General features: G+C 53.0%; 1 protein-coding gene across 2 annotated transcripts; it reads left to right on the forward strand.

Annotated features, from left to right (window-relative positions):
* Positions 1–70: 70 nt before the first annotated feature.
* On the forward strand, positions 71–17857 carry NUP50 (nucleoporin 50). 2 transcript variants are annotated; one of them, XM_024579208.3, is made up of 8 exons: positions 71–491; positions 3396–3474; positions 5190–5273; positions 7821–8007; positions 8989–9657; positions 12136–12217; positions 13524–13642; positions 14557–17857. In XM_024579208.3, exons 2-8 carry the CDS (start codon positions 3406–3408, stop codon positions 14757–14759), a joined length of 1413 nt encoding a protein of 470 aa, XP_024434976.2. In that variant the 5' UTR covers positions 71–491; positions 3396–3405; the 3' UTR covers positions 14760–17857. The 2 variants fall into 2 exon arrangements, with proteins under 2 accessions (XP_024434976.2, XP_024434975.2); XM_024579207.3 differs by having other exon boundaries at positions 73–431.
* The last annotated feature ends 1969 nt before the right edge of the window (positions 17858–19826 follow it).

The raw sequence follows: 19826 nt of genomic DNA on the forward strand, positions 1-19826 counted from the left end.
GTTGTGCGACTGCGCCGCGTGAGGCCCACTGCCCCCGCTGAAGGAGGGGCTGCTGACCACGGCTCCGGCGCGCTTGCGTGGTAGCTGGACGCGGGCGTTTCTTTCCTCCCCTTTTTTCAGTACTGGTTTTGAGGGGTAGATTTGAGTTACAAAATGGCGGCCTGGGCCGGGTTCTGCGCTGTTCCCCCAGCAGTTTCCGGCTGAGCGGGCGGCTGTCCCCCGTCCCTGCCGAGCACGAGAGACAGACGAGGCCTTCAGGGGATATGGTGTTTGAGACTCGGGGCTTGCTGATCACCACGTCCTTTGAGAATCTCGGTGCGGCCAGGTGCTCTCCCCCGACGACGAACAGCCTCTGCACACCCGAGCACCACCGCGCACTCGAGCTTCGCCGCACCAACAGCCCAGCGAGTGCCGCGGCAGCCACCAAGGAGGTGAGAGGTGGACCGGCCGAGTAGGAGGGGAAGAGGACAAGCTCCGGAGCCCGGGTGCGGGTACGGCCGCCGGGGCCTGGGGAACAGAGCCGGATCGGCGTACGGACCCGGCCTGGACTGGGGCTCCTGGAGAGCAGGAGCCGGATCGGTGTACGGGACCCTGTCCTGGACGAGACCCTGGGGAGCTGGAGCCTGATTGGCGTACGGGACCGGGCCTGGAGTGGGCCCGGACCCTGGGAAGGAGGAGCCTGAACGAAGGGCTCAGGCTTGAGGATGGGGCGCGGGGCGCGGGGCGTGGGGGAAGCTCGGGAGGGTGGGGCGGGATGACAGCAACCACACTGTCGGGGGTTGTTTGTGAGGTCGGCCTCGGGGTCGTCCGGTTGGGGCTGCAGTGTCCGATCTGGCCAAGGCCCGCCCGGGTGCTGGGCCCCGGCGGAGGCCCGAGGCCGGAGCGGGCCAGGGCTGCCCTAGCAAGGCCTTCTGCTGTACTTCCGAGCGGTTCCTCTCGGTACTTCTTTCCCCGTGGCCCGTTCCACCGGTCTCTTCTCGCCCCCTTTGGCCTGGCTTCACTTTCTTACTGCGACGCCGGGCCACTGATCATCCCATTACTCTGTTCCTTTAAGAAAGAAGCAGTTTCGTTTCCCCCCTGGCGTTCGGTCTCGGGGTCCAACCCTTGTTCTTTTTCCTCGGGCACTGCACTTTGAAGAACGATGAAGTCTGTTTTCTTCTTAGGGTATAGGGTGTGGACTCGAGGTCAGCCCCTCGGGCTGGGCAGGACCGGTCGACTGAGACCGCATCCCTTCCCTCCAGTTACCAAGTTTCAATTTCCCACCGCAGTGCTTCCTAGAAATCATCTTAGCCACAAGCCCAAAGGCTTTTTAAATTCCCTAGAAGAATAGCTCATGAGACTCCCGGGGTGCCAGGCCTTGTTTTAAGTCCTTCACAGGAATGTTTTTTCCTCGTCTTGCATATAAGGAAATGTTACTGTCTGGAGTGGCATGCTTTGAAATAAAGGGGATTTAAGCTTGGCTCCTAATTCAAGTAAATTCTCTTCTTCCATAGTAGAACTTTTAAGGTTTGGAGGGAAAATAGTGTTTTATATCCTTTGCTTCTAGCAAAACTTGCTGCTTTAATGTTTATTAAGCCCCTCCTCTGTTCCAGGCACTATTCTAAACTAAGTTTCCTTAGTTTCCTTCCTCATTTAATTTTCATACCTCCCTGTTCTAAAGATGAAGAAACTGAGGCACACACATTAAATAACTTGCCCCAGGACTCCTGCAGGAAAATGGAAAACTGAATGCAAGCATCTCACCGTGGTATTTTTCGACCGTGCGGTGCCCCAGCCCACCGCTTCCCCCGCAGCTGGGGCGCCTGTCGGCGCTGGGCAGGTCCAGCCCGCAGACCCCGCCCTCTGGGGAGGTGCGATTGGGTGAGCGGTGGGAGACGACGCTCGGGCTGTGATGTTGTCTCTTCCACTGCGGGCAGGAGTTAGAGGTTAAAATTGTACCTTATTACAGTGTTCGCCCTTTCAGCTGCACCTCCTTTTTCCATTTGACGATGTTGCTAACAATTAATAGTTAATAGCAACAGTGGCTGTTTCATCTTCTACCCTTTTCTGCCCTCTGGTGGAAGTGTTAGTTCCCGAACAGCGGAATGGCCAAAGGAATGCGTGCAGAGACCCAGGCTCCAGATAGTTCAAGTTCAGTAACGAATTACGTGCAAAAGTCCGTTGCTTGTTTTTGTTCAGATTTCAAAAATTAGTAGCAAAACTTGGCCAGATATCTGCAAGGAGACTTTAAAAAAGGATTCAAAGTTTATTAGGATGTTATTTCAAAGCTGGAGACCCCCTTTGTGATGACAGGGGTCGGATTTTGTAGGACTTCGGGATGTCATCACTTGAATTTTATTTTATAGACACCAAGATACGTAGTCAGTGTCTTAATGACCATGAAGTGCCAGAACTTACTCGGGCCCTGTGGTGCTGAGGGCGCAGTGAGGGGAGAAAGACCATGGGGAAGGGTGTGGGCGGGCTTCCGGAGCCCCAAACTAATGGCTACATTCCTGGGCACGGTGGGGGGGCAGGGGAAGTAGAGGGTTTTGGCCCGTCGAGCTGGTGCATCCGGCACTCGCGGCGGCGCGCTCTGTTGATTGTGTTTTCCATAGCAAAGGAAACGCGGGAACCGCTGGGGCCGGTACCAGCGCCCTCTTTGGCCAGGCGCGTGTCCCCTGCAGAGACAGTGCTGCCAGTCCCCTCCGCCTGCCCTGCCTGCCCTGTGGTGCACTGGCGGTGCGGGGGTTGAGCTCATGGCTTATTTTTGAAACGGTTGTAAATTCTCAGAATGTTAGCCCACTTATATTAATTACATTTTGAGCTTTTAAGTGATGTCCTATTGTAGCAGTATGCAGTCTGGGGTAATTAAATGTGCAGTCTTGGGAAATACAGTCACATCAACGGTCTGTGTGTAGCCTAGGGAAGGGGACCCGAGTGCTGAAGGTAGGACCAGCGCCTCATTAAAAGTCCTGCCTGAGCATGGGCTTCTTCACTGGATCACCTTGAAGATAATTGCAAATATTAAAAGGGCTTTGTCTGTGGCAAGACTATAATTGCATAGAATAAGTTAGTTGAACACTTCTTGATTATATATATACACAGTACTTAAGGTGTCAGGTTTTTTAAAAATCCATTGAGGTGGCGTGTTAATTCCCCAGAGAGGGCTGGATAGAGCTGTTCAGAGCGCGCGCCAGTGCGCCTGCGCAGGCCTGCCCCAGCTGCTCGCGCAGCCCTGGATGGATCTGACGCCCAGGAGCCTGGCAGCACCTTTGTGAAGGTCTCGGCAGTTCCCTGTGGTATCGGGAATGGTTTTTATCTCATTTCATGCTAGAGTGAATTTTAAAAATTCTCTGTAAGACTGAGCTCTTGGTCTAGAAAACCAAACTTTTTACTTCTAACCTTTTTACTTTTAGGGTCGCAAAAATGGCCAAAAGAATTGCCGAGAAGGAATTGACAGATAGGAACTGGGATCAGGAAGACGAAGCAGAAGAGGTAAAAAGTAGTTTCCCTAGGAGTGGTTTCCCACTGTTTCTAAATTGAAACTTCGGTTCCTCAGGAAGACTGTGGGGATGTGGAAGGCCTTTCTAAGGCCACCCTGCACGGGAAACTGTAAGGTTTCCTCGGACCTGTGCGCAGTGTGGACAGTGGTGAATTGCATCGAGGTGCCTCGCCCCCAGCCCCGAGTCCCTGCACATTCTGCTCCTTTGAGAAGCTCCTTGCTCCTGAATTGCCTGCTCTTGCAGCCCTCCAGGCCCATGGTTTTGTCAGGGCCGGGGGCTGGTCAGTGACCCGTGGTGAACCTGAGAAGTGGTGTACCACCGGCCACCCTTCAGGTTCCTGAAGAGTCAGGTCGCCTGGCGACTCTGACCTCCTCCCGACCAGCTTTATTTCATGTTCTCGGGCATCAGAGACGCCCCGCCCCCTACCAACATTGGCGCTAATAGGAATAGAGTTTAGAGTGGCCTAGTTCCCTTGCCACCAAAGTAAGAACGGCTTCCCTGAGGGCTTTTCCTCTTTCAAAGAGCGGAGCACAGCAGTCTGGTGCTCCCGGGCGATCTGTAACCAAGTTAGCCTTTCAATTGACAAGATAGTGTCAAGTAAACAAATTAAAATTAAATTAAAGAACCTGCAAAAGTGTTTTCGAGCTTATTCTTAGACTGCTGTCTTCTTTCTGAGTCTATTTCCTAGTAACTAATATTTTTTCCTTTACAAATATAGTAATATGGTTAGGGAAGTCAAAATCACAGATATGCTAATATTTTAACAGGGCTTTTAACGTGTTTAACTGACGTGATGCCTCTTAACCAAGACTTTGGTAACTAAGTTTTTTCCGGGTCTCACACACAGCTCCATCCCGGGTCTGGTGAGCCTCAGACCACCGTGTAAAGGTTTGCTCTGACATTGAGTATCTCAGGAATGGAAGGGACTCCCGTTCGGATAGAGTCACACGAATGAGTGTGGACGGACATTACATTTAATTTGGGCACATGTGACTGAGTGCTCCCGTCTGGGGGCGCAGAGGTCTCTCAGTTAAACATTTTCTGAAACAACGATAGAACTTGTCACAGAGAATGTTTCAGGCCGATCGTGCAGGATAAGGGGCGGGGAGGTGGGGGGAGGGGGGCGGAGCTGAAGCACGTTCCTCCTTGTGGACGAGCACTTGGAGCGGCCTCCGGGACGCTTCCAGCGGCCACTTAGGGTCCCGGTGCCTCAGTGGTCTCTTGGACAATGGGCAGGTGGGCAGAGCTCTTTTTCAAATAGTGTGTGTTTCATACACGCAGATTATATTTTTGAAAGTGGGAGTGGGGTGGCACTAGATTGGAGCACCTGGGTGTCACAGCAGCTTGCCTTTTACGAGTACCTTTGAGTGTGCGGGAAGGGTTTGAAGACCGTGCCGAGCAGCCAGCACCAAAGCTTTGGCGGGCCTGGCCTCGCCCGACGTCCACGCACACAGTCTTCTCTGTGGCTCAGGTCTTGGGTCTGCAGGTTCTGGAACCTTCCGATTCACCTCGCTAGCACTGGAATAGACGGATAACAGACACGAGCTTCATTTTGGTGTGCCCTCTCTCTAAGTCCTGTTACGATGGCTCACGGTGCTTTAAAACCGGCAGATGTTCGGGACGCTCGCCTAGCCCAGCTTTTTCGTTCAGTGTCTTCTCTCCTTCTTGGCCTTCTCTTCCTGCTGTTGAATTTGTGTGCTCCCGCAGGTGGGGACGTTCTCGGTGGCCAGTGAGGAAGTCTTGAAGAACAGAGCCATAAAGAAAGCAAAGCGGAGGAATGTGGGATGTGAAGTGAGTATTTTCCACAGCTTTCCACCTGGGGGGCAGTCAGATCAATAGACGTTGATCGAGGCGCTGGCCCCACGTGTGAGAGTCCTTGGTGCGGTCCTAGGAAAACAGGGTGAACAGGAGAGCCGTGCCTTCCCAGGAGCTCACCCAGCTGCGGGAGAAGACAGAGATGCGGGCAAGTTATAGAGGCGAGGGGCCATGCGAGGGACAAGTGAGGATGGCCGCACAGAAGGATAGGAATGAGAAGGGACAGGAGAAGAAGTTCCTGGAGTCCTGTGGGACTTGTGACTTGAAGTCGCGTGGCCGGGATTCAGCAGTCAGCCCACAGCTCACAGCGTTGCCGCTGTCCTTGGCCCCCCGGTGCAGTAGCCGCGAGTGCTGTCCCAGAGGCCTGGACGTCTGCTGTGTGGCAGGGGGATGCGCCTACACAGCCGCACCTGCTGCTGTGGCTCTGTTGAGATTGTTTATTTAACAAAAAAGTTCCAAGTTCTTTTCTTCTTTTCTTGTCTAACCTCATTCTTAAGACTGGTGGTTCGTTGGATGTGGGTGTTAAAGTCAAGGGAGGTTCAAAGGGGGAAGGGACAACTTATTAGGGAGGAAATGGCTGGTCTCGGTTTGGAAATGTACTCTGAGGGCCTGTTGGGATGCAGCTGTCTGGTCGGCTGCTCAGGACGGGCTGGGCTGAGAGGTGCGAGCAGCCCTGCGGGCTCCTAGAGGCAGGAGGAGCTCGGCCACACAGGAGGGGGAAGCCGTGGGGCGCTGAGCAGAGGCCTGAGTGGAGCTCATGATAAGGATGGAGCCCCCAAGGGAAGACGGTCTTGAAGAGGGGTGGCCGAGCTGTTGGCCCCTGTCGACCTCAGTCCACACTTGGCCAAAGGGCAGGGGCGAGGGGAGTCCTCGGCTGTTAAAATAAATGGAACTTATGTGGATATTTGAAATCCACAGATAATTTTAGCTACAACTTTTAGCATCAGGTTTCCATTAGAACTTGTGTATTTGAGAAGTTCAGTGTTGTGTCGTCCACTTAGATGCTGAAGCGTAGCTTTTGCCCGGGAGTGGATCCGTTCGCCCGGCAGACCCGCTGGGCACTGGGATGCATGGGTGGGCGGAGGCAGACCAGGCACAGGGTGTTTCCGTGTCTGCGGAGCCCAAATGGACAGCTTCTCGTTCAGCTTTTTAACTCTGGTTGTGCTGAATGTCTCACTCCTTTTTTTTTTTTTTTTTTTTAATCAAGCGGCTCTTGAATTTTTTTCATGATTCTAGAGCCAGTTTACTATCAGTAATTTCCAAAACAGCTGTAAACACCATGTGGCTTTTAAATGTCATGCAAACTAAGAGGCTCCGATGAGCCGCCTTTCCAGTTTCTTTGTGGATTGTTGTTACAAAGTAACAGTTTGGTGTATTTTGGACCTTGAATCGTCAAAATTCAAATTTAAAGCATCAGAACCTAGGCTGTATTTATTACATGTATTAAAAGTCATATGAGTTAAGATTTGGCATTCTTTGCCTGATTTGGTTGCCGTAAGTTTATCAGTGGTCTGCAGCTGTCTGAAGTCCCATAGATGCGGCTGAAACACTCGCAGTTTTTGAGAACCGCACAGTGATGTGAAGCTGACTGGCCCGCTTGGAAAAGGAAGAGTTTCCAGTGGAAGGGATGTCTTTGTGAGGCCACGATTATCGTCGTATGTGTGGGAACTTAGGTTTATGCGCTCTCTTCGGTGTTCTGAAGCATGCTTTCTGTGATAGAGTTTTGGGAGTATTTCCTACAGCCTCACTTGCATCCCTGGTCTGAGATCACCCCCGTGTCTTAATCACTACCTTGAATGAAGAAAGGGTTTTATAGGAATTGTCATGATTTCAGCAACGCACAGTAAACTGAGGAGCCTTTCTCCGAAAGTTCTCAGGGACAGAGAGTAGCAGCGTTAGAATTGCCTAAGAAACGCCAAGCATTCCCGAAACATCCTGACTCAGAGACGGGGAAGCTGGCGACTGCGGGAAGGAAGCAGCGGGCATGTCAGAGAGAGGGGCTGCCTCTGGGTTTCTCGGCTGCAGAAAATCCAGATCAGAGAGGGAAATCTACCTTCCTGGTTTCTGTAGACTGAAAGCAGGTGGGAAGCTACGGAATTTGTTAGGAAACTACAGGTTAAGTGGGTAAAATACTTTCAGTTTACCTAATTTGACCTTTGCGTAGCTTCGTTAGGCAAATTGTCTGTGAGCGATACAGGAAAGATACTTAGTTTGGGGCTTGGTTGTGCTGAGAATGTGTTTTTAGTTCTCAAGCTGAGTGGGGGATCCGTCCACCACTGCATTCGTTTGCTTACCTTTGGTATCTTCCTGCCCTGGAATTCGGACCGTCGGGGCTCTCTCCGGACACGGTCAGCAGAGCTGTGGTTGCGAGAACGCACTCGCTCTCCTGTGCGCGTCCGGCTTAGCCAGCGGGTTTCTCCGCGCTGCTTGCGTGAGGATTCCGGTGCTATTCAGCCACGGCCGCACACGCTGCTTCTCGGTTACGGGACGTTATCTAATATATGCCCTTTCTTTGTATTTCAGTCTGACAGTGGGGGGGCCTTTAAAGGCTTCAAGGGTTTGGTTGCACCCTCTGGAGGAGGAGGGTTTTCTGGGTTTGGTGCTTGTGCTGGATCGAAGCCTTTGGAAGGACTGTCCAATGGGAACAGTGTGACCGGCGCCTCTCCCTTCTCCAGTGCCCGAGCCACCCCCGAGAGCAAGGTGGCCTTCGGTAAGTCAGCTCCCCTCCCCCCGTTGACAGCTGTGTGAAGGTGATCCATGAAAACTAACTTTACAGAGATGTTTTCTTGTACTTAGCATAGGTCCTGGGACTGTATGAGCAAAAGCCAATAAGGAAAGGGAAGGAAGTTAGGGACATGTTGGCTGTTCATGGGTTTGGGTAGGGCACGAGCTTTTGAGCCAGAGTAGACCTAGGTTCAGTTCTCAGCTCTGCGGCTTGCCAGCTCTGAGACCTCGATCGAGTTCCTTAACCTCTGGGTCTTCACCTGGGCAATGGGAATGGCCCTCAGACCTGGCCTGAGGGTCAGTGCGGGGGAGGAGGCTCAGGGCAGGGCCTGTGAGGGGTTCAGTGTCGTGTGCACCAGAGACTTGGCCTCGCTCGTACCCGCCTGAAACTTAGGGCTCCTCCTGTCGGGGTGCGTTTTGCCCAGGAGGTATTAGTGGCCTGGCCTTGTTTTTAGAGACATTTTCCAGAGCTTTGGGAATTACCAACAGAGAATGGGGTCACGGGCGAGAATCCCAGGCTCTTGGAGACGATTGCTGGGGTTGTACTGAGCTAGTTGTTTGAAACGTATGCACGGTCTCGTGTTAATGGGACAGAATGGTTAGAGTGAGTGAAATGAGCACTTTCTGTTAGGGTTTTAACTGCGTTGGTATGTGTTCTGTCCTACAGCCTTGGGGGCGGAGTTTCGTACTAACGATATTTGACAGTTCTGAGTGAAATGGGCACCGTTTTGAAGGAAAAGATTATTTTAAAATTACTAACACAAGCATATAAGAGATACGGTTCTTGCATAACGTTTGTTTTGATTTGGGGGATAACCAGATCCTGGTTATTGGATGTGCATACATTCTTGAACTCTCACCAAACTGGGAGGCAATGAAAGCAGAAAATAGGCAGAATGACATAAAAATCTAGATGATTTAGTCAAGTCAACTACTGTATAAATCTTAAAACTTGAATTTCCCGTAGGATCTGGTGCTGCAAATGGCCCCGCCTCCTCGGCTGATGCTAAGATTTCAGATCCCAAAACCAACGGTGACAGTCAGCAGCCGGCCTCTGCTGGCCTCGCCCTGAGCCCCGCCCCCCGCGGCAGCGCCTACCACCGGCAGCTGGCGGCCTTGAACTGCTGCGTGCGGGACTGGATAGCGCAGCACGTGAACGCCAACCCGCTTTGCGACTTGACGCCCGTCTTTAAAGACTACGAGAAGTACCTGGCGGGCATTGAGCAGCAGCTCGGCGACAGTGCCAGCAGTGACCCTGTAAGGGAGCCCAGCAAAATGTCACTTGACGCCCAGTCTCCAGCACTGTTTGGTTCAACCAAGTTACAGCAAGAGTCCCCGTTTCTGTTCCCTGGTGACAGAAGGGAGGAGGGCCCCCCCGAAAAGAAGACAGAGGCTGTGCCTGAACACAAAGTGGACCCGTCTCCCGGAGCAACAAGTGCCTCGTTTAATTTCGGCAAGAAGGTTGATGGTTCTGTTTTTCGCCTGTTAAACTCTGGCCCCCTGGCTGGGTTTTCCCTTCCTTCTGGAAACTCCAGTTTATTTGGCAAAGATACTGCCCAGAGTAAACCAGTTTCTTCGCCGTTTTCCATTCAGACGGTGGAGAAGCCAGCAGACGGCGGCAGTGCAGACTGCAAAGGTAAGCGTCAGGCTGGCCCTGAGTCCCCGTGGGTCTGTGCGAGCCCTGTGCCGGGGGTGGGGGGTGGGGGTGGTCAGTGCCACGCTGTCACTTTTGAGCTGGGCCAAGTTGATGAGCCTCTTCATCTTGTGTTATTTTTAAATTTTTATTTATTGATTTGAGAGAGAGACATCAATGTTACTCCACTTACTCAGGCATTCGTTGGCTGCTTCTTGTCTGTGCCGTGACCGGATAGCAAACCCGTGACCTTGGTGCATGGGGAGGACGCTCTGACTGACTGACTGCTACCGGCCGGGGCTTGGGGAGCCTCTTTGAGTCTCTGCCTCCAAATTTGCAAGATGGAGTGAGGCCTATTTTGTAGGGTTATTATGAATATAAAAAAACTAAGAACATGAAATACCTGGCACAGTGACTCTGAAAAGTACTGAACACATGGCTTTGCATATAAAAAAGAATTCAGTGGATTAACATATTTTGAAAAATTGTGTTTTATTCCACTGAATTATTTGTATTTAGGAGATTTGGTTATAAAGTCCCATAACAAAGCAGTGACTTTAAATTTAAAAGATAGACTTTTCATAGCCAGGGGGAAGACATTAACTGTCTTCCCAAGACACACCTGGGTTGCCACCTCCTTTCCAGAAGTCTGCTGTGTTCAGTGTCAGTGTCCCCAGCGAGGCGGGGAGGCCGGATCTTAGTCCCGCCCCTCCACTCCCCGCCTCGGCTCTGAGCTCTCTGAGAAAGTAGGGCTCTGTCTTCAGCCCTTCCCCCCTTGGCCAGGAGCCACTGACCCGGCGCAGGATCCGGGCGTCTGGAGTGCCTCTCTCAGGTGGCCTGCTGATCCCTGAGAAGGAAAACCACAGTTGCCCCCTGGTCACTGAATATTACCTTCCTCTCTGGAGCTAAACTTACGTTACTGTCATGTCTCGCCCTGCCTCCCCAACTGTGCTCCCTCCCGCAGGGGCCGTCCCAGGCGAGAGGTAGAGTGATGGTCTCCGCTTTTATTTCCCCTCTGCCTGGGCCGGGTGAATGGAGAGTGGCCCAGGCCTAGGCCGGTCACAGGGGCACGATGCTGGTGTTTGTCGAGGGACGTGGCATTTGAGTTGAGTCTTCACCTCGGCAGGAAGGCCCTCCGTGAAGACTTAGTGCTTATCTTGTGCTTGTCTCAATGGATGCATCAGAAGGACTTGGGGAGCTTATTGAAACCCCGGAGAACGAGCTGGGGCCCCACTCTGAGAATGTGGCTCTCCGGAGCGCCTTCCCCAGACTCAGGTCTTGCTGCTCGTCTCAGCGCCAGAGCTATTTCTCCAAGGGTCGCTTTTTAACTTATGGTTAATGGGGCTGCCTTTCTCTTTAAGAGGGTGGGTGTTTGCATCTAATGCGGGGTCTTAGAGCCCCCCTGTGCTTGGGGGCTGTGTGGGAAGGAGCAGGAAGCGCTGTTGCGGCTCAGTGGGGCGCTGCGGCTCTTCAGTCGCTTACCCTCGGCTTGGGGGTGATTTCTCGGACAGTTTGCCCTGTGAAACCCTGTGAAACACCGTTTCTGCTCCCCATCTGATTGATGTGACTGTCCCTTGGTGCGGTGCAGGCATGGCCACAGGGACATTGGGGCGTGAAGGTAATTGAGCCTGTCAGAGACTGCAGTTTTCCAGTGGTGATAGGGATACGCGTGAGTGCTTGTTACTGGCCCGGCTGTCACAGGTGGGAGTAAGGAAAGGTTTATTAGTCTCGAAGGTGCCAACAGAGACGATAGGGGGCCCAGTCCTCAAATCTGTCTTCAGAAAGTACAGAGTTCAGGCCTCTCTTAGGTGGTGGGAAGGGGAAGTGGGAGGGGCCGGAGGTGATGGACCCCAGGTATCTGGGCGCCCACAGGGGTTGGAGGGAGATTGTGTTGATTAGTCTGTTGACCCTAGTTGATGCCAGTCTGGTCAGGAGGCTCCTGCAGCTCTCCGATACACAGTGCATCCCTCCCTGCCTCCAGGGAGGGGCACTTTATGGCAAGGGGCTGTTTTTGTAAAACTCCAGCCTCAAGCAAGCAGAGTTCCTCTAAGGGTCAGCAAGTCTGTAGCAAAGCTGAGCAGGAGCTCTGAGCCCGAGGCCGCGGGAGCGGAGCTGGCTGGGATGAGATGGGGTCGGAGAGGCAGAGTCCTTCACTGTCTTACAGGGTGACTTTTATTTTCTGTAACAGTTTGCATATACACTGAATTATAAGCAGGGACCTTTTGTCATTCCAAGGCTTTCTACAGATTAACATTTGTTTTAGAAAAGTATGTTCCCATTAAAAATTGTTCTCATTTTTCACAAAGTAATTAAAATCCAGTGGGTGCGTGCTGCCCACCACCTCCCCCCCACCCCAGAACATTTGGTATCAGCTTACATGACATTTTTAGGTTGAAACGGGGGGTACCTAACAAACTTCCTTTATCACATTTTCAAGCTCTTGGTTGGAATCTTACTGAGTTAGTGTTATTTTTATAAAAGGTGGAGATGAAGAAGAAAATGATGAGCCGCCCAAAGTAGTGGTTACAGAAGTCAAAGAAGAAGATGCTTTTTACTCCAAAAAGTAAGCACTGCTCAGAGGGGTCTGCTCGGGGACCGCGTGCCCGGGCACGGACGGGCTTCAGGCTGGAGCATGTAGGGGTGACCCTCCCAAGGACTTGCCTGAGCACCCCGTCCTGGGGCTGGCAGGGCCTGCTCTCTGCACGGCAGCAGCGAGGAAGACTTCTCGGCCTGTTCCTTTAAAAACACACAGCGTCTAGAAATGCCCTGCTGGGCAGAGCTCACTCTCCTGCTGGCGCAGCTCTTCTGTGCATTGAAGGGGCTTTAGATGGCCTCTTCTCTACCCTCCCGCCCCCAGCTCATCTGCCTCTCCTCGCCCTTTGCTTTCTCCTTCCTCCTCTTCCTCCCCATGGTCCCCCACGAGGAAAGTCCCTGTCACTGAAGTTCCACTTCTGCTCTCTCGTCTGCTCTCGTCTGGAGGTGTCTCTGGCGTACCTGGGGACCTGGTTGGCCCTCGTGGGTTCCCTCGCAGCTCTGCACACTTCCCCCTTCCCATTAAGGGTGTGCGAACACTGTCCTCCCCTGCTGTTCCCTAGATGTATTTTTCTAACTGGAAAATTTGAGACTAATGAGTCAGTAGTTCTCGTAACACAAATCACCACATCCCATGAGATTTTTAAGTGGTCACTACTGAGAACTTTCACAGGAAGTCAGCCATTCTGTTGCCTGTTTTTACATGTAATTACACAGATGACAGAGGAGGGGCCCGGACTGGGTATGTTTTCCCTAGTCAGGGTAAGCCTGAGGAGCACTGGTGTTGATTTGTTTGTTAATAACCTAAAGAGCCGTGAGACATGGCGGCTGGGAGACATTTGATTGGGTCTTCATTAATTAGGGAGACCAAAAATCGCAGGAGCCCTGAAGAGAATTCAAAAATGAGAAGTAGGGAGAGGGAGAGGGCTGGGGGCAGAGTGTTTCTCCTGTGTTGGTTCTTGTCCTTAGAGGACCAGACCAGGGGGCGGGTCGTTTGGCTGTGATTTTGATGGGCTTGAGAAAAGGTAGTTTTGAAAAGTGTTATTAAAAAACGTTCCATGGGACACCATGCCCCTCTCCTTTCTTGGAAAGTGAATAAAAACTGTTCTCTAAAAAAAAAGTTCCATGGGGCCCACCATCTAAAACTTTGATGGAACAGGGGAGGGCTCCTCGACGACGCACCAGCTGCTGTCACCCCAGTGTGCGCCGGGCCGGTCTGGGAGCCTCCCCTGCTCCCAGTCCGTGGGGGCTTCCCTCGCAGGTGCGTTAGTGCGTGTTAGAAAACTGACTTGGTTTGCCGTCGTGTGTCTGACTGTACCCATTGTTTTTCTCTGCAGGTGTAAACTATTTTACAAGAAAGACAGTGAATTTAAAGAGAAAGGTGTAGGCACCCTGCATTTAAAACCTACAGCGAATCAGAAGACACAGCTTCTAGTGCGGGCAGACACCAACTTAGGTGGGTACCTTTTCCTGCGGGCGGCACAAAGCCGTCCTGGTCACGTGACCTACCGAACGCCCCAGCCCTTCCCCCTTGCTGAGTCCAGCCTTCGAGATTTCAGGTGCACTGATGCGGTTTGGGAAGAGGGGCCGCTCGGGCACACGCATCCCGTGCGTTTCCGGGCTGACGAGTGCTGCAGTGATGGCGTGTGGGCACGTGGACTGCCAGCCGCGGTAGCCGCGAAGGGCCGGCCTGCTCTTCCTGTTCCTTTGTGTTAGAAACGCCGCTAAGAGGCTGCAGAGAAATTGGACAGTTTAGTAAACACACGAGGGGAATTCGTCATTTAAAGGAATCCTTTTCATGTAGCAGATAGTCATTAGTGCATCCCGCAGCCCACGCCCCAGCTTTGCCCTTGAAGCAGTCCACCGAAGGAGGGGGAGTTTCTGGCAGGGCCAGGCAGGTCTCAGAGCAAGTGGCGGGCCACGCCAGGCTGGGCTCAGAATGAGACTTCCGGAGGCTCTGTCCTTCCTGTGAGCTTGACTGGTGTGCGGCCCCGTCACAGTGGCACCGCTCCGACCCAGCGAGCCACGGCGGCCCCCGGGACACAAGATCTGATGACCACTCTCCTTTGTTCGCCTCTCCGTGGCGACTCCGGGTTATGCCAGCGTGCTCATCCTTCGGGGCAGGAGTGTACAGGTTTCAGGCGCTGCTGTGGCTGGTGGAGGCAGCTCCTCCGCAGCCGGGTCGAGTCCCAGTCCTGCCAGTGGCCTCCTGGGCCTCTCAGGACACCGTGTTGGACCGTGCCCGCTTTCGTGACCTCCCTGTGGCTTCCATTTTTGACCCAGGAAGTGAGTTGCCGCGGTGCTGTGTTTAGCACCTGATGGCTGTTCCCGTGGCACTGCCGTCTGTGTGACTCCGGTGGTTTTTCGCAGGTAACATACTGCTGAACGTCCTGATCCCTCCCAGCATGCCGTGCACCCGGACGGGCAAGAACAACGTGCTGATCGTCTGTGTCCCCAACCCCCCTGTGGACGAGAAGAATGCCACCAGCCCGGCGACCATGCTGATCCGGGTCAAAACCAGCGAGGACGCCGACGAGCTGCATAGGATCTTAGTGGAGAAAAAGGGCGCCTGAGCCACCCGGGACCAGGGGCTGCAGGGCTGCGGGCACGGCTCCCGCACCGCCCTTCAGCTTAGCTAGTTTCTCGCCCTTCGTTGCCGTTCTCGGAACTTTTAGATAACTTAGAACTTTTGTGAGGAGAACAACATGGCCAATAAACCTTTAATGTTTAGTGTCAAGAAACTGTGCTCTGCCTTCTTGAGAGCTATCTGATGTGTAAAATATATTTGAGAGAAGTTTCGGGAAAGATTTTTAATGTTCATTTATTAAACCAACCACAAGTGAATTCTTAACGGACTGAATCAGGGTATCGATTGGATTTCCAAAGGCTTTTCAGACCTGAGGTGCGGGCGAGGCTTCTGACGCGGAGCACCCCGAGGAGCCGCCGTCCCTCCGGCGGGCTTGGCGGGTCTGCAAAGGCAGAGCTCTTCCCACGTGAGCCGCACCGCTGCGCTGGGACCGCCGGCCTCGCTGCCTCCACGTGTTCCTTTCAGGCTGCGTCTGCATTGTGGGGCCTGAACCTCCCCTTCTGCGTGGGGCTGGGCAGCAGCTGTGGGCTCCCACCCCAGGGGCTGCTGCCCGTGACTCGGGACCTGCGGCTTCATTTCAAAAGGAAACAAGTGGCTTGTTCTTTGGTTTTGTAGTTGTATTCATGAGGTGCTGTTACTTGTGTACCCCCCTGGTGACAGGGCAGAGGGGGATGGCCAGGAATGAGGTTTAAAAGCACAAATTTGGTAGCTTATGGTCTGTAAACCATGGGCAGTAAGTCTTGTGAAACCAAGTTAAGTCAAAGGTAAAGCATATACAAAAGGAAGTGAATATGTTTAGTTATTTGTACCAGGGTCACCCCTATGGATCTCAAAACTGCTTACTACTTAAGTCCCAGACGCTTTGCTTGACACGAGCCGAGTGACTCCACCAGAAGGCACGCGGTGTGGCTGTGCAGGAGAGTGGGGTGCTGAACGCTGCCTTTTGCGCCCACGCCGGGCTGTTCAGCATCTGACCTGAGATTCCCATCATTTGGGACGTCCCCTGGGAGGGGCCGGGGTGGGCCCGAGTACACCGCGCCAACATTAGGCCCCTGGTACTAGCATTCTTGGAGGAGCGGGCACACGAGTGGCTGTGATTTCAGTGTTGGGAGGTCTGTTTTCACGAACCCTTCGGTGCCGGCAGCGGGGGATCTTGTTTGACGAGGCTCAGGGTCGGTGCCCGAGGGCTCGCACGGGTACGTTCTGGTCTTCAGCACACATCTCCTGACTCAGAAAAGAGGAGTCCAAATAATTGTAGATAGTGTAGTTGCTTTAAAAAACTACAATTTTTACATGTAAAGGGGGCAGGGAAACTTATGATCCAATGTTTACCACGAGATTCTTGCCTGATGCTTTTTTAACTAGTGTGAGCGCTGGGCCCAGAGTGCGTGACCTCGGCGGACCCACGCAGGGCGAGGTGTGCCTGCGCTGCTGTGGGGTGCGGCGAGGCCGGGAGCATGTGCTCTGGAGGACGGAGATCACTCACGTACTCAGTTGCAGGTGATTTATAATAAACACGGGGTCGACGCTGGCACGGTGACCTTGCCCTGCCCCGTGCACCTGGGTTTACCCACGTTACCCAGCTGTTGGCAGGATGAGGAAACCTGGGGCACGGACTCAGATGTGTTCGGGTCAGCCCCACGTGCCCGTCCCAGCGGGAACAGGAGACCTCGGCAGACAGGTGGCTCACGGCCCCTGCCGCGCTAACCTCGGCCTGTGAGCCTTTGCCTGAGGGCAGGCGTGCAACTGGAGGGGCCTGGACACCCCTGTACGTGTAGTTTCCACCTTTTTAAGGTAGTGGATGTGTGTGGCTTTCCTTCCTAACATTCCCAGCAAACTCTCGCTGCTAAGACTCACTGTTACAGTGAAATACAGGGAAAAATGTGATGTGTATACCACAACTCAAAATGTGATGTTTTCCTAAAATGCTTGCGCTTAGGAATTGGTTGGTACCCACTTGAAGTGTGCACTAGCGTGCAAGGGCCTCCGGTTGCGCGGGGTTCACTGCCAACCCCACGTCCTCGGGTGGTACCGGAGGAGGGCCCTTTGCCCCGGAGGGCGGGTTTACGTTTTCTTCCCCAGTATACTGATGATTTGCAACAAAGATGATTTGCAACCAAGTATTAAGTCTTTGAAAGGATTTAACTTGGGCTGAAATTCTCACCTTTGGTTGAAAGACCTATAAAGTGGGTCACATACGGGGCCTGAAGTGACGTGTGTCTGTCTCCCTTCTGTTCCGAATTGGGCATGTGGCACCATGACGAGCGCTGAGCATCCCAGTGGCCTTTTCTCAAAGTGGCGCGTGTCCGTCTCACCCTTCCGAGCATTCCCAGTGCGCGAAGCGTAGGCTGTGTGCCGTCCTCGTTAGTCGAGTTGCTGGCTGAAAATGTGCGCCGAGATTTTGAAGATGTTTACGTTGCGTTTTCTGTGGAAGGGCAAGCCTGACCGTCCAGGGTCTGGTTTTCTTTAACAATGATTGTTTTACCACTTCACTTTCCAAGTCACTTTTCATGACGCTGCATGCCAAAAATCCCTACCCGATGTCCCGCCTTCCCGTTAGTTCCGCCAGCGGCTCACGGAGAAGGCCTGTGTGGTTTTGTCTGAAAGTTCGGGAGTCATTTGTCCTGGGGCACTTGTCAGTCATTCCGGAACAGTCCAAATGCAAGCGCCGTGCACTCGAAGGCTTTGGAAATTAAGCGGCTCCCTCCCAAAAGCCAGTATCCGTTCTCATTTCGAAAGGGAGACTTTCGAGTAGAAACTGGTTGTCCCGTGGCAGCGGGCAGGTGAAGGGAGGAGCCGGCGGAGCTGGCCTTCCAGTCCGTGAGCCCCGGCCCTCGGGAAGGACAATCTCTCTGGAAGAACTGAGGACTCTCCCTTTGCGGACACAATTGTAACGGAAATGGAACACTTCCCAGCAATCACATGGAGAAATTGTTTGCTTTCTATTTTAAATAGGAAATTGTTTTTTAAATACTTGAACTGTCAGACAATGTAATTTCAGTTTGTATTAGTTTTTGAATGAGCCCATTGAGGAAGTGTAACAGTCCATGAAATGTGAATAAACGACCAGGAAACAAAAGCCCAGCCTTTGACTCTGTCACGTTCTTCCGCACTGCGTTGCCCCTGGCGGTCACACCCACCCAGCTGCCGCAGCAGGGCAGGAGGGGCCCTCATCTCAGGCGGATGCGCCTGCTGGTGCAGCCCACTTCCAAACTACCAGCCATTGGGAGTTTGTGGGATTCACGTGTGGACGAGTTAGAATGGGAGTAAGAGAGCCTCCACCGGCTGCTAATCGTGGCGGGCATTTTATGTGTATTACCGGTTTTGTCCTCACAGCAGGCCTCCCAAGCGCATGGGCACTGGGGTGGGTTTCCCAAAGGAAGGAGGTTCGGCATGCTGTTGCTTACAGCGGGCATGTGGACTTGGGACCTGTGTCCGCGTCCTTCTCAGTCGAAACCCGGAGCCCTCTGAAGGCATTTTGAAAGTAAGAGGATCGAAGTGATCAAGAAAAAACATATTTTGAGTTTATGTGACTTTAAAATGTTCGGTGATTTAGAAAATCACCGGTAAGGCATTAACAAAGACAGTGTCTGGAGCCAGGTTCATATTTTTTTAAAGTTGCCTGAGCTGTTAGGCATGTCGCTGATTTATAAGAGATGCGCCCTGATAAAGGAAATACGCGAAGACTTAACTTGCCCATCCAGGTGTTCTTCCTGAACTGACACCACCTCATGGAGGTGCTTACTGCTTTAGGTGCTCAGCTGAGCGCTGGGCTGGAACAGGCCCCCACATGTGGGTCCCGGGCACAGCAGCCGCCCTGAGGGACTTGGTCAAACTGGGCCCGGCCCCAGACCCGCTGAGGCAGCACCGGGCGGGGCCAGCACGGTTTACTAAGCTGTAACTCACGTACTATAAAATTCACTCAGTGTACGATGCAGGCATTTTTAGTATATTCACAGAGTTGTGCCACCATCCCCGCTACCTAATTCTACAATGTTTTCTGGGTTCGAACAAGTGGTTTTGATACACGCTCGAATTTGAGAACTACCAGGCCACATCTTGTGCTCCCCACGACTTCGGTTTAAAGGTAACCTGCGACAGCCCCTTCGGGCACATGGCGGGGTGGGGGAGAAACAGCAGCGGCCGTCAGACCTGCGGGACTAGGCTGGCCCCTGCACACACGTCTCCCGGCAACTTGGTCGTGCCCAGGAAGGTAGGTGGTGGTTCTACTTCGCAGCTGAGAAAACCCAGCCTGGGCTGGGACCGCAGCCCACTGGTTAGCCCCGGCCTGCAGAGGGGTCGGGCCCCACACGCTGATGCCAGGGTGCCCCCTGGAGGTACACGTGTGCCCAGGAAAGGGCTCGACTTCCTTGGTTTCCAGAACTGCCTAAAACATGAACAAAATTGTTTACTTAAAACGTAACCAGGAAAGTTCACTAACAACCGTGGTTATTTCAAACTGAGCGATCTGTTTTATTAAAGTCGTATTCCGGGGTGAAAGGCCCGGACCACACACGGGAGAAAGCTTGTTAAACCTGTTGGCTCCGGCAGAGGCCACGTCGGGAGGGAGGGAGCGCAACATGAGGCTGTGAGCCGAAGAAAAGACACCTTTTCTCATCCCCCAAACAAACATTTTCCCTTCCTCACATCAATTATCCAGCTGTCGGTCAATCAAACAGTACAGCACCTTTACACACTCCGCTAGTGCATACCTCTCCCACGGGTTTCCTTCGCCCCTCCTCCCGGGATAAAGCTCCCGCAGGTGTTCCCTCCCGGTCAACACTCCATTCTGAGCGAGGGCGGGACAGGACTTCCTAAAGTCCATCTTCGTGAGAATTAAAGACCTGAAGCAGGTCAAGACTAGGCAATAGATAGGAATGAGGTTCTTGTAGGTGGCTTCCAGGGAAGATCTTCCTTGAATAGCAAACATTTCCCCCGGAATAGTAAGCGCTTTGAAAGGACCTCCTAATTAATTAACGAGAAGGGGTTGGATCCGGGCGGCTAGGAGGTCGTCTTTGTAACCCACCAACCCGCCTCCTCCACCACCGCCTCA

This window comes from Desmodus rotundus, chromosome 3 (genome assembly GCF_022682495.2).
Source record: "Desmodus rotundus isolate HL8 chromosome 3, HLdesRot8A.1, whole genome shotgun sequence".
Lineage (NCBI taxonomy): Eukaryota > Metazoa > Chordata > Mammalia > Chiroptera > Phyllostomidae > Desmodus > Desmodus rotundus.